Here is a 17,943-nt window from a genome sequence, read left to right as displayed (position 1 = left end):
TCTCTGTGCTTGGGTGTCTCTATCTGAATTTAAAAATACTTTAAAAAATGCTGCATGCTGCACCTGGTAAATGGAATCGCTTATCTTTTAAATCTCCAAGTCCAAATGTTTAGTCAGAAACAGTGATTAACACTGCTAAAAGGCTCATATATCTGACATTAAAGCCTGGACACAATACAACACAGAAGTGAAAGAACCTCATTCAATTTTTAGAGGGAAAAAAAAATAAAGGACAGCCTGTATTGCTGAAACAGTAGTGGAACAAGTAGGTATAGCAAAGAATTCCTTCTAAGTTTGAAAAATACTGCAATTCAATGTGGAGATTTAGATAGTTTTAAATTAACTACATCATCCTGGTTTACATATCCCTTGTTTATCTGCATAATGGCTATCCAAGACATTTTTTTCCTAAACTCCCAAAAGGATTTTAAAGCAAAAGCTTCTCTCACAAGAATAGGGTTTCTCAAGAGTAAGGGAATATGGGTATCACCCCTGGTCACTCCCTGGACCAAACTCATGTTTGAAGTTCAAACAAAAGATCACTGTGAAGCTTTTAAACACCTTTAAGTTATAGTAGAGATAAAAACTAATTACAGTTACATTACATTTATCTCTTCAGGAAAATCCTTCTCTGCACACATTAACTTAACAGGATTTTGGAGATGCATGCTGATAAATAGATTAAAATTTCCCCCTCTCTTTTGAGCAATACAGAGTAAGGTTTTAAAGGAGGTCAAAGAAACTCTTCAGTATTTCTTCCTTGGAATCGTTCCCAGTAGAATGGTGTGTCAAAATTGATCTTAAAATATAATCTGACTTCTGGGGAAAAGGGAGGCAGGAAGAGATTTGACAGTAGGGGGAGATTTCAAAATCCATTCCTCAGCCCTGCTACAAGAAGCCAGTATCCATTGCTGCAGTGTTGGTGGCCGTGCCTCAAAATGAAAAGTTATCCTACTGTACACAGGTCCAGACATACATCACAAACAGGAAACTCAACAGAAACCAGATATTTGCAAACTGACTGTATTGAGCAAAACTTAAATACCTTTCCAACCAGATTTATTGCAAGAGAAAAAGTGAATCTGGAATTATATATTCATTTGAAAAAGTGCTGTAGGTAGACAAGCACCTATGAACTGAATAGTGGCAATGCTACAAGTGTTGTAGTCTTTATTTAAAGCGTTATGAAGAAAACTAATGAGACAATGAAAGAAACTTCAAAAATGAGGTCTTTGTTACTCAAAGTTTTGTTAGTTATTTTGTCCCTGCAAATTTAAAATGTCAGTGAACACTTCACAAAATGTCTTAAAAATGAGAATGTGCCTGTGAAAATGGAAATACAAGTGTGCCATTGTGTGACATTTTTCTAAAATCCCCACTTAGCGTACAAGGTTAGAAATGAAGAATGTATTTTTCTTCAATGAATGCACTAAAAAATGATTGCTTCATTCTATCATGTATTAGGCAGAATCTCAGTAATAACCAACCTGGCTGAAGATACACTCAGCTGATAATTTCAACTGTTTCTCTTACCAAAACTTTCAATAGGAACTGAAGTGGGGTGGAGGGGAACCAACAAAAAATCAACAGAAAACTTTTCATATATAAGTCAAAGGAACTAAACCTATTACTAACGAGGCACGGAAGATTTATTTTTTTTTTTTACACTTCCTAATGCAAATATTATTTTTTTTTCTTTAATGTCATAAACCACATATCAATTTGTTTCAAATAAAACCTTCTATGCTACAGTTTAAGCCAGTTATTTTTCAAGGTTTACGAGCCTTTATAGTGCTTAATCTGAAGTGTTGACACAGTATAAATCAGTTCTCTGCTGTTTCTTTGGGGAAAAAAGTATTTTAACTAGAATTTGTAAGTGGCACACAAAAATCTTCAAGGCAATTAAAAACATGACTCATGTGAGTCAATTTTCTTGTCAATGGTTTGAACGCTTAAAATGTTAATGCTTTTTATGCTTAGCAAGACCAAGTATTTCAGTGGGATTTCTTTTTCAGGAGAAGGAAAGTCCTTTAAGTTGCAAGTCAGATTTCAAACTCTATGGAGCCTGGGATAAATACAGCAATGGCACAGGGCAAATAAAGCCTCCAGAGCATCCGGGAGTCACAAGAAATACTGCAACAACTAAACATTCCAGTAAGGAACAAATGCAAAACAGAAAGGAGAATAGGTAGAGAAGAAAGAGCTTTGCCTAAAAAAATAGTATTGGAAGTAAGAGATGCTCTCATACTTAATGATACTCACAGGCTTAATTTCTGGTTCTGTCACCAACTTAAGTGTCCTCAGCAGTCAACATCATCTAGGTCACCTTTTTATAAAAGAAGGACAACACCCCACTTCTCTGGCTGAAGTGGCTGTGTGTATTTTCTAGAAAATCCAGTCGTCTGACAGTCATTTGTAAGTTATTTATCTAACTCAGTTTGTAAGATTATGATCTTAGGGAGCATTTTATTATGCCCGATAAGACGTCATTTCACTCTGACATTTAGACTGAAAATTGAACACATGTAAAATTTATATCTCTGCTTCAAAAAGGAGTCTTGTTTCTCAAGCAACACAGGGCTTAAACACAAGGTACTACACAAAGCCTACTACAGTCTGAAATGCTACAAAGACAATTTTGAAATCAACTTTTTGCTTCAATGTTTTATCCTTTGTGGTTCCAGGCAACAGAAGCAAAAAAAGTTTAACCTTTTTTCACTACAATGCAGATTCCCTGTCAGCAAAACTCTTTCCTTCGATTTTATATGTCTGAATTCAGATCATCAGAGAATCTTTACTAAATTTATCATCTACTATGTCACTTAGCTTTATCTTTCCTGACTCAAATTAATGATGAAGCCTCAGGTTGTTAGATTTTGAGCACTGGTGAGTGCAAAATGAAATGTAAAACATACTTCAAAACAAAGTATATATTACAACATTTACAGACCACCCTTACTTCAGCCACAGTTTGTGTTATTTAAACCATATATAAGGACATGATGAGAAAGAACACTATTGTAGGAAGGGGATAATTATATTACACTTCATTCTTCTAAGATCTCAAAATCAGGAGATTTACACTAAACATTCTTCAGATATACTAAAAGATGCCCCGAGCTCTACATCTGTCTCTCCCACGTACAAGCTCTAATCACTAGGCTACAGCCTTCCTTTTCATTCAATGAACCATTCAATGAATTTTCTTCTGCCCAGGGAGAGTTGTTTCAGCAAGACTTCAGATTTTCTCCCTCCACCTCCCATCTTAACTCTGCAACCCATGTGTCGTAACATCCTGAGTGTTCAGAACATGAAGTATAATTTTGAAACCTAAGTAGCCGGAGACTTGCTTAAGTTTCAGAAGTGGACTCGTATCCTTTCAAATATTTTAGGCTGAATTACAAGGTAAACTGCTACAGTGAAAACTGTAAAATTCTACCGTTACAAAGTTCTACTGGCACAACCTGAAGTGAAAAGAAATATGCTTACTCCTAGTGGTTTAAAATGACTACAGATGAAAAAAAGACAACACAATTTAAGTGCCAATTGGTCTAGAGAAAAGCTACAGAATGTGTTTTAGGATTATCACCAATGGATATGTAAAAACATCCACTGAGCTGCATGCATACACAGATTCCCCACCCCAATAGTGCCTTGCAGTCAAATACTCTACTTAAAAAGGAATGCAAAAGAAATGTGGGACACTTCCCTCAAATTCATTCTAACTACATAGCTTTGGGGTTCACAGATAAATTTTACTCAAGCCTCTAGTGCCATTCTTCCAGTTTTTTTCCTTCCCTCCCCTTTCTGCTTCAACTTTCCTGTCCCTTCATTTCAAGTACTATTAATGTCTACAATGCAAATACATTGCAAAGTGATGCACCCAGAACACCCTTGGCAATTACTGTACACATTCAGTAGCCACTTTCCACTTATCCCTATTTCTATATTCCTTCTTCCTTACTGTTTTTTTAAGTCTTGAATCTTTTTTATCAGACTCTTGTAACCACATTACTAGAAAAAGCAAAAGTTCAGAAGTATTATCATTATCAGCATTACTCCACTGTTATTCCTGGTATGTTAGATTAGACCTTTTACTCTAAGAAACACACTGGAGAATAGAAAATGTAAGGGCAACTTGTCACTAATCTTTCAAGATCTCAGCTGTGTAATGTAAAATAATATTGTCCACTCAACTTCCATTTGTGCATGTTGAAAATGATATGGATTTGGAGCAAAAAAAGTGACTGCAACTTACAAATTTTTGTCCCTTTCATAATCACTATGAATGATTTTCTTTCCTGGGAAATTAACTTCCTGCTGCACTTGTTTCTCCCTTCTGCTTTCAACTTGTAACAGAACTTTTACTTTTTAGTGACAAACTATTAATCTGAGGAGTGTGGAGAAATCTGTTCATGATCTTTTTAACCACTTGAGGGCAGCAAACTCTTACTCTTTAAAAACCACTTGCTATATAAAAATACATTCAGGTTTAGAAGATGTTACACCATTCAAGAAGTACTATTGTTTAAAGGCTGCAGAAATACAAGCGATTGAGCTGCTGTTTAACAATCTACCTAGTATATCTGACCTTTTCATTGATTAAATCAATCCATGCGCAATCCTAAAGGGTAATTTGAAAGGAATCACAGAAAAAGCCCAAAGAAGGTAAGTTCAATTCTTACCAGATTGCACAAGTCAGGTGTCTACTGAACACATTCTAAACCCAAATAGAACACAAATACTTGATTAATAATCTGAAAACTATTAAACTGGATGAAAAATGCAAAAGATCTCCAAGTATTTTAAAATAAGAAAATAAATGTACATTCTTAGGTTTTAATGTATTAATATTTTAATGATAACTGAACTCATGGGCCTGGTATCTATCTGCATTTATCAAAGCTAAGGTGCCAAATGCATCACTCTGGTATACTTCTCACTTCTTATGCACCTCTGTAAGTAATAAAAACTTCAACTAAATTGAGCTCTCCATTAGATTTTGGCCAACCTGTAATTCAAGTATTTTGAACCAAGACCTCAGTATACAGACCCCTAATTAATACTGCTCCCATTGTTCAGATTCATCTCAAGAAACAGCATGTTGTCTTACTAAGCAGATACTATCAATTGACCAATATGCTGCCAGTTTTCTGTACAGCTTCATAGTTCACTACATACCCAACAAAACCACAATGAACTGTCATTTTTTTAAAAAGGTTTCAGATTCCTAAACTACTTGGATGCTCCCGTTTGTAACTAATAAAATTATGCATCACTAGCAATTAAAATATAATTACACTTGAAACTACATTTCCTGATTTATATCTGCACACAATTTTTCGTGTTATATATTCACATCTTTGCTGGTTCACAAAATTCAGTAACCCATTATTAGCATAAATTATAGAGGTATGCCATATTTAAGAGAAACAACAGGCAAAGTTTTCAGGACTGAGGGCAAAATTTATATGCAGTCAGCTTTCACACAGCAAGAATGTAACGCTGCCCTCATCTTTTTCTTGAATTCCATCATGCACATGCATTAAAACAGTGTGGCATTACTCTGCTGGGAAAGCCATCAAACCTTGCAATCAGTTCTGTAAACAGGATTGATGTTACTGCCTACATGGAAGGCCACTTCCCACCCATCCCCCTCCAGTATTAAAGTTTGTACAAATTAAAATAAACCATACGTTGTTTGCTTATGGCTTACAACATGTATCAAACTATCTTTCAGCAAGTTATTAAAAGGCGTTACCAATGATCATGGGAAAAAAAAAAAACAAACAAGCAAACAAAACCCACACAAAACAAAATATGTCAGACAAAATTAAAAAGTCATGTCTCAGGAGACCATTAAGTTTTCATGGAAATCAAAGACAATTACAAGTGATTGATGAACTAATCAAATATTAACATGAAAGTTGAAAGGTAACAAAAGAGCAAGAGACTTGCACATATTCAATACACACTGAACACGCACACAGCAATATCACATAGCCCTTCCTTCCATCACTAAGTAATGCTAGAGCAAAAGACAGATATGGCGTTCGTCTGGAATTAATAAAGCGAGCAGTGTCTAGCTCTTGTCATTGCTTAATACTGGAAACTGATCTGGCATTAATTTAAGATTTGTAATGCAATGTAATGCTCTTCGGGAGAAAAATATCCATGTGAAAAAGCACTTGAAATGTCAGGTAAATGTATCTTTTAAGATGTTAGTACAAGCTGAATTTAATTTGATGCATTCTACAATTACAAAATGTATCCTTCAAGGCAACTTCCAGTGAAACAGAAATATAGCTCATCCTCCTTATGCTGCAAAAATCAAAATCAAGAACACTAAAATTCATAAAAATGCTAAATACGGAGATTTAATTGAAATACTACAGAACAACTGAAAACAGGAAGAAATCAGAGCTCATCTGGTTTCATCAAACAGCTACAATTTAGTTAAAAGAATACTTCTATGGAAATATACTGATGATGAAAGCTTTTGTTGTCTATCTCTATGTGTGACTAAAAAAGTATTACTTTATTATATGCATTATATTATATTATATATAAATATCTAATGTAACTAATAAAGTATTACATTTAAACAAAGCAGAATACTTCTAATCTACAGCCATGATTTACTACAGCCCAGGAAAAACCCAAGACAGATTCTAATTAACAGATAAGAGTTTGGAATCAGGCAAAATGTAGATACCGTTCTGTCTGTTAGCTTTCATAGCTCTAAAGCTGGTAACACACCCCTCTGCTGCTTTGGAATAGACTTGTTTTCATTCTCAGACATGGCCTGAAAGTGCATAGATAACAGGTGATAATCACAGAGTATACCATTTTTCTGGATGCACTTAATTCATATTTGAATATGGTGCATAGGCAGCCCAGCATGCTGGCTATATTTAGGAATCCTGAGAATTAAGGCATTTGCCGTTAGGCTCAGGGTCAGTTTTAGGCTCGTTGCTGTGAGAAACAAAGTATTGGGAAAGAATCTCATATTAAGGTCAAAAACTAGAGAACTTTTGAAAATAGGCAAACTATGTATACAAACAGGATAGCATTTGTGAAGTTAAAAGAAATGCACCCTAAGCTGACCGGGGAATTGAGATTCAAACATAAGCAACTTAACTTGGTTAAATTTGAAATAAAGTGAGGTGGAAGAGGAAAAGAATCTAAGATAATTTAAGCTGCACACAGTCATGGAACTTTTTATAACTTGTGAGAAAGCATGCACGTGCATTAGAGAGCAAGAGTTATTCACAACTGCTTACCCAGGATTCATGGTACAAAACTGTGAGGAGGTGCATGCCATAATCATAGTTCTGTCTTCTTAGCAGACACCTGGAAGTTCAAAAACAAAGCTGGTCTTTTTGAAATCAAGCCACTTTTGAATGAAATGTTAACATTAAAATTTCTAAGGTTTAATGTAGGGAAGCTTAGGGAAGTTTGTGTTTGATTCACATGCATTTCTGAATTACACATAATTGAGAATAACATCAGAGAGGCATAAGTATTAAGAACAAAGAAGAAGAGGCATCTACAAGTCAACAGAAAAGTGTACAAAATGCAAGAATTTACAGATCTTCAGGAAATGTTAAAAACCTCTTTGCCCTCTGTGCCAAGGTGGAATCTAAAGTATGTTAAGTCTGAACTCCCTTAAAACATGATTTATTTTTTATCTCCAGATCTGAAGGAAGGAGCATGACTGGTGAAAACAGCTACAAAATACAGTTCAGAACTGACCTAGCCAACAATTGTAAGAAGAAAAGTTCCCATCAATGTAGCTGTAAGTCAAAACAAGATCATCAGTAAATTCTGTTGGGATAAGACACAGTCCTGCAAAACCAGTGTTTTTCTTAAAATTAGTCATCAAAACCATCTGCTAAGAACTTGATGACAAGTAATCTCTTCCTCATGCTGATCAATCATAACCACCTGTCTATTTCTCACACTCACCTCTTCCTGCAGGCTCCTTCACTCCTCCCTCCCTGCCCCCTACCTTTTGATGCACAACAAACTGCATCATGTGAGATTACATCTAAGACACTCTAAAAATCACTCATCTGAATGACTACAGACTATAACTATTCTAACAAATAAAAGTTTAAAAAGCACTCAAGCTTTTGACTTGCATTTAAAAGCAATCTGAATACCAGCCTGGAAAATCCTATATTGAAGAAATAGATACCACTCAGAGGCTGAGCTTCAGAATATACTAAAAATAAAGTGAAATATCAACAGGCACATTAAGAATTTCTTCTGGAACACAGCATGAGGCCATTCACAGATGCTCTAAAGGGTAAGCTCCTTTCAGACACAAAATAAGTTGTGCTAGGGAAATGAAACTGGTTGGTAGCACAAGTGATCCCTGTAAATTATACAGATTTCCAAGTCTAGTCAGAAAAGCTGTGCACAATATTATCCATTTTGTATTGATTTTGTGTAGAATAAAACAGGACATCATACTGAAGGACAGGAAATACAAGAAGGGAAGAAGAATTCTAATAAAGACATGCAAACAAAAAAGACTATCAATAATATTTTTCCTGAGAGCAGCTGTGAATGAAGGTGTACTGTGAATTTAGGAATACATACATATTCTCTTAAACACTCCAGAATTCAACATACATGTCGTGGTTTAAGCCCAGCCGGCAACCCGGAACCACGCTGTAGCTGAACCCAGGACAATACAAAACATGTTTCTCCAATGTAGCCTTCTGCATATAACTGTAAATAACTTGTTTATATCTAGAATATCTAAAAACTGGGAAATATCCAGTCACCAATGTAATTTTTCTTGCCTGAAACTTCAGATCATTGTTAAAACTAACAGAACCACTAGGTTCTGTTATGTGCAGAACCTACTGGTTCTGTTGGGAAACATGACGACTACTTTAAAATAAGATTCGAGATTTCAAAATACAGAGCTTCAATAACTAACAATATGTAACAAATATTAAGTTTGACCTTGTGTAATTTGCCCATTATAATTTTAACAGTTAACAGGAGCACTGGTATGTTTAAGTCATATTTTAGCCTTAAAAAAAAGCATAATAATTTGCCAAGACAATAATTGGTATTACTAGAAGACACCCAGCCTCTTCTATACTGTGACCATTGCTACAGGCATGTTCTTTCCTTTGTAACCATACCTGTCTGTTATAATTGTGAGGATATCTGTATCCTTACAGTACCGCTCTCCTACAAGTTTAACGAGCTTCTTCTTTGCATGGTCATCCAAATTCAAGTTAGAAAGTTTAACCTTCAAGTACAAGAGAAAACACCTTTAATTGCTTGGATAAATCCAATCTTTGCACCCTGAAAATATTTTGAGATAGACGCATCTTTGCTCAAGAGCTATTAAATATGCATTTGCAGAATTTCTTCTGATTGTATCATATCAGAAGTATTAACACAAGGCAAGCATAATATAAATATTCAAACAATACATTTCTTTTCATCCAAATGTCAGAGCAGCTGGGGGAGAATACTTCTACTCAAACTTTTCTTCAGAGCAAAAAAAGTGCTGTCAGTTTAGTTTTAAGCTGTATTTCATATTTATAGCTACTTCATATGGAAATAATCTTTTTTACATTTTTTCCCCCAAATACAGACCAGTACTAAGATATACCAAAGATCTTTATTACAAGTATCCAAAAGAGGAAGACATCAGTTCAAGAGACATTAAATCAGAATCCTCAAAATCATTATTAGGAGTTAATTAGAAGTATGCAGAGATGCACACAGATAACAATATAAAGTTGATCAAACAATAATGTGAATGGCTTGTCTTCTGTTCCAATACCAGGAAACCCACAAATACTAGATATACCAAGAACTACTATTTATTTGAAAAAGTAAAAAACCCCAAAACAAAACAAAAAAAAAAAAACCAAAAAAAAAACCACACACACAAAAACAAACAAAAAACCCAAGCACCACCACCACCCCACTAAGTTAGTCTGAAGCTAGTTTCTATGTGCACTAACAAGTATGAAAAGTAAAACAAGCTGGTTTTACCTATCTGTTTACACAATAGCAAAGAAGAAGGTCGAGAACCTTGAAAGTCTAAAAATGCCCGACATTGGAAACATGAGTTTCTATTAAGTGAGAGTTGCTGAGGAATATTGAAAACATGAGAACCTAATAGTAGTCTTTTACTAATCTGCATACAAATTTGTGAAAACTTGCTCTTGACCATGGATCTGAATTAGGAGACAAAACTAGAAAGGTTAAACTCTAGTATCCAATGACTGCAACAGGATGCTGAAGTTACTGCTAACAGTGGTACGAAATACCCATTTAAGTCAATGACAGACTAAATTAAATTTCATCCCCAAAGGTTTCACAACATAAAGGGAAAGTGAAGACTCCTACAGACAAAATGAACTATTACAGCTCAAAGTCATCATGATTAGATGTTGTATCAGTGTTATAAGCATGTGGTATCATGCCGTATTTGAACTTCTATACTGACAGAGTAAGAACACAACTATCACTGACCACGCTGCTGCTGCTGCTCTTAAGGTAGGCTCAAATCTCATCTCAAAAACACATTCAACTCCACAGCACAATCCTAACTTTACTACCATGAGGACAGGAAAGCACTGGATCAGTTTGTCCAGAGAGGTTTTACCATCTCCAGCCTTGAAGGTTTTCAAGACACAACTGGTAACCTGGTCTGATCTCATACCTACCTTACTTTGAGCAGAAGGTCAGACTGGAAAACTCCTGAGCTTCCTCACAACCTCAAGTATCCCATGATGCTATGATTAGAAGGCTGCCTTTCCTACTGCATACATACTGATGCCTGGAGGCTTGCCAACTTAATACTTATTAATAGTGCCACATTCATACATCCCATCTTTCAATATTTGTACATTTCTATAAATTAGGAATGAGAAAGTCTAAGCAAGACATTGAATACAAAGGCACTTACACACTCTTCTGAAGAATCTATTTATAGAAGCTACAATATTTTGTTTGTATCAGAGCTTGGTCTTCATTTATAAACACACATCTGTAACCTTTCAACCTCAGTTCTAACATGCTTAAGGAAATCCACTGCTTTTTATTCATACATTCAGTAAACCATTTCCCTCATCTCCTTACAACATATCATACTTGCACTTGAGGTTTTGATTTAAAAAAAAAACAAAACAAAACAAACCCAAACTAGGCTGTTTACCAAAAATACCACTTACTCTTAAAGTCACCACTCTTGCTTTGGGATTACGAATAGATGTTCCTGAAGAAACATAATCTATTGTTTCAATTTCAATAGGAAAATGCTGTTCACATTTCTCATCACTGTCCAAAGCACTTGGCCATTCAGTGCAGAAATCTGTATAATAAAGAGAAAACGCTCCAAGTAATACCTGTTGGTTCGTTTGGAGTTTTTTTCAAATTTATTGCAATGCGTCTTTTAAGAAGTTTTATTTATAGAAACCATACTTATTTAGATAATGGCAGGGTCTCTGCTAGACTTGCTCCAGTATTTCAATGTCTGTCTTTGTACTGGGTTCCCCAAAATAGGGCACAGTACTCCAGATGAAGTCTCACAATTGCCAAATACAATCACAGAATGGCTAAAGTTGGAAGGGACCTTCAAGGTGACCAAATTCGACCCCCTTGCCATAGCCAAGGACATCTTTCACTCTGTCAGGCTGCTCAAAGTCCTGACCAACTTGGTCTTGAATACATCCAATGATGTGGCATCCACAGCTTCTCTGGGTAAGCTCTTCCAACATCTCACCACCATCATTGTAAAAAATGCCTTCCTTACGTCCAGTATAAATACCTACTCTTCCATCTTAAAATCTTTGCCCTTTCTCACCACAAGACTTGGTAAAAAGTCCCTCCCCATCTTTCCTATAAGCCCCCTTTATGTACTGAAAGGCAACAATAAGGTTCCCCTGGAACCTTCTCCAGGCTGAACCCCAACTTTCTCAGCCTTTACTCACAGGAGAGGGATTCCATCCCTCTGGTCATTTGTGTGGCTGCCCTCTAGCAGGTCCACATCCTTCTTGTACTGGGGATCTCAGAACTGGATGCAATACTCCACAGAGGAAAAAGAATTTTCTGAATGTGGTGGCTACACTCTTGTTAACAAAATCTAGTATGTGGTTAGCTTTCCTTGCCACAAGGGCACATTACTGACTCATGTTCAACTTTCAAATGCACACAAGGCCTCTTCTGCAATGCTTCTTTCTAGCTGTTTGACCCTTTCCCATGCTTGTACTGTTTTTCTATCCCAGATGTAGATCTCTGCAGCTGCCTTTGTTTAATTTCATGAGAGTCCCTGCAATGGGTTTTTTTTCTTGCCTGTTGACATCCTTCTGAATGGCAGCTCTGCTTTTCGTGTATGTCCTGGGTTCAGCTACAGCAGTCATTTTTTCTCCTTCTTAGTAGCTGGTGCAGTGCTGTGTTTTTGACTTTCAGTCTGGGAACAATGCTGATAACACCGATGTTTTTAGTTGTTGCTAAGTAATGTTTACTCTGACCAAGGACTTTCTCAGTCTCATGCTTTGACAGAGAGGAGGGGAAGCCAGGAGGAAGCAGAGGCAGGACACCTGACTCAAACTGGCCAAAGGGGTATTCCATACCACAGCACGTCATGCCCAGTATATAAACTGGGGGGAGTTACCCGGAAGGCCCAGATCGCTGCTCGGGTCGGGCTGGGTATCGGTCGGCGGGCGGTGAGCGGTTGTGTCCTTTTCCCTTGTTATTCCTCTTATCATTATTATTGGTAGCAGTAGTGGTTTGTATTATACCTTAGTTACTGGAGAGCTGTTATCTCAACTCGTGGGAGTTACATTCCTTCGATTCTCCTCCCCATCCCTCCGGGAGCGGGGGGAGGAAGGAAAAGGGGGGGAGTGAGTGAGCGGCTGCGTGGTTCCAAGTTGCCGGCTGGGCTTGAACCACGACAGTGTATCACTTGTTCCTCCCCAGTTCGTTATTATCTAAACACATGCTGAGTTTGTGCTCTCTACTGTTAGCCAGCTTGTTACAAAGCATGTTTCTGTGTGCTTGGAAATGGCTTCCAGGAAGGTTTGCTTCATATCCTTACAGGGAATATGGCGATGCTGACTTACCTGCATTTTCCTGCATCTTTCCAGACCTTTTTAAAGATGGTCAAGCAAAAATCTTTTCCTCCTGGGTAATCTTTTCCTGCTTCCACTTTCTGTGTACTTTCTTTTTGCATCTCAGGTCACTCTGGAGTTCCCTGCACACCCATGCAGTCCTTCTGCCACACTTGCTAAAGTTTCTGCACACTGGTATGGACCATTCTTGCTCTTTGAGGTGAACTTAAGCACCCACCAGTTCTCAGAGGTCAGTTTGCTCCCCAGGAGAGTCCCCTGTGAGATCTGCCAAGCAAATTTCTGAATAAGCTAAAATCACTCTCCCAAAGTCCAGACTGTTCGTCTTGCTTACTTCTCTCAGGATTTTAAATGCTACAGTTTTATGACCACTGTTACCAAGGCTGCCCCTAACCTTCATATACTCTGCCAGTTGTTCCTTGTTTCTGAACAAATCATCCACCAAAGCACATCGCCTAGTCAATTCATCAATCATCTGCATCAAGATACTGCCTTCAATACCCTACTTGCCTTCCGCATTTCTCTCAAGATCTTAAACTCCACAATCTTTTTGCAACCAAGGTTGCCAGCAACCTTGACATCTCCAATCAGCTTTTCCATATTTGCAGGTAGCATGTGCAACACAATGCCTTCCCATAGACAGTCTGTCCAGCATCTACATCAAAAAATTATCTGCAACACACTCCAGAAATCCCCTAGATTGCTTCCATTCTATCCCTTCCAGCAGATGTGGACATGGCTGCAGTTCCCCATGAAAATCAAAGCAGCTATGAGGCTTTTCTCACCTGTTCATCCACTTCTTTTTTTCAACCAGGCAGTCTGTGGCAGATGCTCACCAAGACATCCTTCTCAGCTTCTCCTCTGATCCTGACCCTTAACTAGCTTGCTACACATCTCACGGGAAAGCTTTGCATCTGAGCTTTTGGCTACAGGTTTGCTCCTCCTCCATGTTATCCTGCCTGTACCTCAATAATACAAACTTCTGCTCTGCATTTATGTGACTTCTAAATCTTCCTGTTTCCTATGCTGTAAGCATTTGCTTACAGGCACCTTAGGACAGGCCTCTCATCTCTTATTATACAGGCTGAGGGGAGATCTTATCACTCCAACAACCACCTGAAAGGAGGCTGTAACAAAGTGGATGTCAATCTCTGTTCCCAAGCAGTAAGTGACAGGACAAGAGAGAACAGCCTCAAGTTGCACCAAGGGAGGTATAGATTGGATATTGAGAAAAATGTCTTCACCAGGTTGTCGAGCACTGGAACAGGCTGCCCAGGGAAGTGGTTGAGCCACCATCCTTGAAGGTATTTAGAAGACATGTAGATGTGGCACTTTGAGACATGGTTTATTAGTGGACTTGGCAGTGTTAGGTTAACAGTTGGACTTGATTTTTGAGGTCTTTTCCAACCTAAATGATTCTATGATTCTACTCCTACCTGTCCCTTGTGCCTCTGCTTCTCCTTGGGCTAACCTCCAGATTAGGTTCTCCTTATTGGCTTGCTGGCTGGCAGAGATGCTCTTGCTCTCCTTTAGATCCTGGATCTCCCCAGCAGACCTTGCTCTCAGAGGTTTCATTTATTAATAGATTACTTATAGATTATATGATGGAATGGCTACTGATTGAACCCTGGTTTAATAGGTTTAACAGATAACCTTCTGAGAACTGAGTCACTAAACTGTAAATTCTCCACTACAAGGAGGGCCTAATGGAAAGCTAAAATTAAAGTCTTACCAGTGTGCTGAAAAATTCCTAGGACCTATCTGCCTACCACCTGTAGAACTCAATGCAGCAACAAACAAGCATACAACACTAGCCAAAGGCTGACAAATAACCAGCTTCAGAGGTCGACCACATTTCACCTTCTTCACCACACACAGTTATATTTTGCATTGCCTTAAAACTCTTGAGAGATGGTTTTTAAAAAACAGTAGACAATAAAAATCAACTCACCTTTAAGAGCTGCACAGTGTTTCTTAATTGCAGGAGGAGTAAGATGCAAAAAATTGGGAATCTGAAACAGATATATTAAGAGTTACCAAAATAGCAGCTTTTTGTCTGTTTATAACTAAAGGAACATTACTGAAATCTGATTACACTTTTAATTTTTGTTAAGGCAATACAATACCCTTAAAATATTCAGATAAGATGACTCTTCTCCAGTCTGATTTAGTAGAAGACTTAAGTTGGCCTCATTGCATAAGTATAGGCATGACAATCCTAAAAAAACTCTCCTGATTTGGTTCACTAAGTACACTTGTATTTGTTACCATTTATTTTAGAAATTAGAGTATTTTGCTATTTAATAATAGAAAACAGTACCTAATACAAATAGATCAGTGCAGACTTAGAGAATAATGAATTTCAAGGCACATACCAATGCCATGTGTCTTACCTTCATAAGTTCTAAGTTGCCTTCTTTTGGTGGAGGTACGCCTCTCTTCACTGGGTAACCCATTCGAATTGGGAGAGGCACAGAGGCAGGTTTAAACACAGCTGCTGTTGGATAAACACTGGTCCAGTCCTGATCAACAGCCATCCTCTCAGTTCTGGGAGGTATATGCTAATAAATTGAAAATCAGAAAAGTCTGATGGGAGACACACTGTTTTGTGAGACAAAGCAGGAGCAACAACCCCACAAGTTATTTCAGGAATAAACTTCCACAGCTAGAAATTTCAAGACACCTTTCATCAAAAGTTAGTGTTCATCTGTAAAGGAATTTTTAACAGACACTCCACAAAAGACAGTCTAAAAGACAAAAGACAGCCTAGGCAGCAGGTCTTTCCCAATCTTCAGTTGCATTTTATTTCAGAAATGCTTAGAAAGAAGTACATACATTTACTATGTGCCAGGTCCCCGTTTACTATTTGTCTTTAAAAATCGTAATACCTAATATACCACTTCTGAAATTTATGTGTGGAATAAATAAGAAAATTCCCAGTGATTAAACATTCAGATATCGATTTTAATTCTACTTTTAAGGAACAATTTCACTTGTGCACAAAATGAGTGTTTTTTTAATTATGCCAGAAAGCAACCACTACAAATCCTGTAAAATCAAACTAAGAACAACATTAAAATGTCTGGTTTTATTTTAAAAGAACTTTAAGTTACTTTTAAGATCTGCAGTACACAGTGTCAATACAGGCTGTTAGCTTGTTACGGTTAATGGTTTTGCCTTTATAAGAACATGGACTGAAAACAGCTGGGAGATTCAAGAAGCAAGGTGCTGGCTCTGGAATAGTCACAGTGAATTGTTTCACCAGGTTCTGGTTGCAGAAGGGGTTCCTGTACAAACTGTTAGGATATACAGCTTAGAAAACTTTTTCAGACACCCGAGTTAACTGCAAGCAGTTTCAGTGCTTACCGGTCTTATGAAGTGTGGTGTCCTGCCTCTTCTTGCTGAAGCTGAAAAAAATAAAAACATTTTCAATACAAACTATTAAACTCTATTTTAAACACTTTCACGCCTCCCCCCTCCAAAAAAAACACCACCAAAACAATGTGGCCTTTATAATAGTCAGACAAACAAAGGTGGATCTCATTACAACTATTTTTAAGTGTCCTGTTTCAGTTTTGGATTTGTTTGGTTTTTAATTATTGCTACATTACAATACAGAATGTATTCAGCAAAAAACACTGAATGGGATTTAGGAGTGGATGTTTGGGTTCTTTTTGCCCCATCAATTTGACTTTACCCCTGCCCCACATACATCTTGGAAAGACTTGTGAATTTCACAGTTACTTTGTTTTCCTTGTCTAGGTATTTCATAGATACAATTCTGTTTCTCCTCTTCTTGCTATATAAAAATGTAAACTGAAGAATACACATGGGGCTCTGCAATAACTAATACACAACATTCTTTTATGGCTTGATCTGCCATTTTTGCAGTGTTTTCACAAGCAGACATACTTAATTCTTACCAATCTTATTATTTCTCTTACAAATATCTAAAGCTTCAGGGCAAGAAACATTTCACTTCTGCAGCGCCACATCCTCCAACATCAGACATCACTTATAGGCCCTTTCTGGAACCCAGCCTGCTCCTGAACCTGCAGATGACAGATGCCCACCCAGCCTTTGGAAAAATGTTGCTACAACCCTGACAAACATGTTTGCATTTGCACTCAGAACCCCCTGAACAGCTCAGCTTGAGGCCAGGCATGATGTCAAATGTTTAACACGAGAGCACGTCCCACAACAAACTGTGAAGTTCTTATTTGGAATACCTAAAAAACACGCAATGTGATGCAGGTCCATTGTACCACTGTAATCCTGAGTGCCCACCTCCAGGGCCCCCAACATAAGACCTGTTGGAGCAAGTCCAGGGAAGGGCTCCAAGGGCTGGAGCACTTCTCCTATGGAGACAGGCTGAGAGGGCTGGGGTTTTCCAGCCTAGAGAAGGCTCCAGGGAGACCTTAGAGCAGCCTTCCAGTCCCAAAAGGCAGGCCACAAGAAATCTGGAGAGAGACTTTTTAGACTTCTTACACGAACATATAGAGACAGGACAAGGGTGAATGGCTTTAAACTGCTAGAGGGGAGGTTTAGTTTAGACATTAGGATGAAATTCTTCCCTGTGAGGGTGGTGAGGCCCTGGCACAGGTTGCCCAGAGAAGCTGTGGCTGCCCCATCCCTGGCAGTGTTCAAGGCCATGTTGGACGGGGCTTGGAGCAACCTGGTGTAGCAGAAGGTGTCCCTGCCCATGGCAGCGGATTGGAACTGAATGAGCTTTATGGTCCCTTCCATTCTACGATTCTTTGAATCTAGCAATGTCTAGCAAACACCAATTTGCTCACTTCTGTCTTCAGACTATTCAGAACATTTGCACTAC

General features: G+C 37.8%; 1 protein-coding gene across 1 annotated transcript in view; it reads right to left on the bottom strand.

The window, feature by feature from the left end:
• The window catches only part of MRPS35 (mitochondrial ribosomal protein S35), a gene marked incomplete at its 5' end in the record, with an annotated part of 20,711 nt that overhangs the window by 2,435 nt on the left and 333 nt on the right, over positions 1-17,943 (bottom strand). Inside the window, 7 exons of the mRNA XM_010015021.1 lie at positions 7,284-7,353; positions 9,165-9,274; positions 11,217-11,356; positions 15,064-15,124; positions 15,506-15,673; positions 16,479-16,519; positions 17,315-17,317. Coding sequence (XP_010013323.1) covers positions 7,284-7,353; positions 9,165-9,274; positions 11,217-11,356; positions 15,064-15,124; positions 15,506-15,673; positions 16,479-16,519; positions 17,315-17,317 — 593 coding nt within the window. The remainder of the gene's footprint in view (positions 1-7,283; positions 7,354-9,164; positions 9,275-11,216; positions 11,357-15,063; positions 15,125-15,505; positions 15,674-16,478; positions 16,520-17,314; positions 17,318-17,943) is intronic.

Source organism: Nestor notabilis, unplaced genomic scaffold, assembly GCF_000696875.1.
Source record: "Nestor notabilis isolate BGI_N333 unplaced genomic scaffold, ASM69687v1 scaffold45, whole genome shotgun sequence".
Lineage (NCBI taxonomy): Eukaryota > Metazoa > Chordata > Aves > Psittaciformes > Psittacidae > Nestor > Nestor notabilis.
Note: the sequence above shows the minus strand (reverse complement) of the source record. Positions and strands in the feature narration are given on the sequence as shown.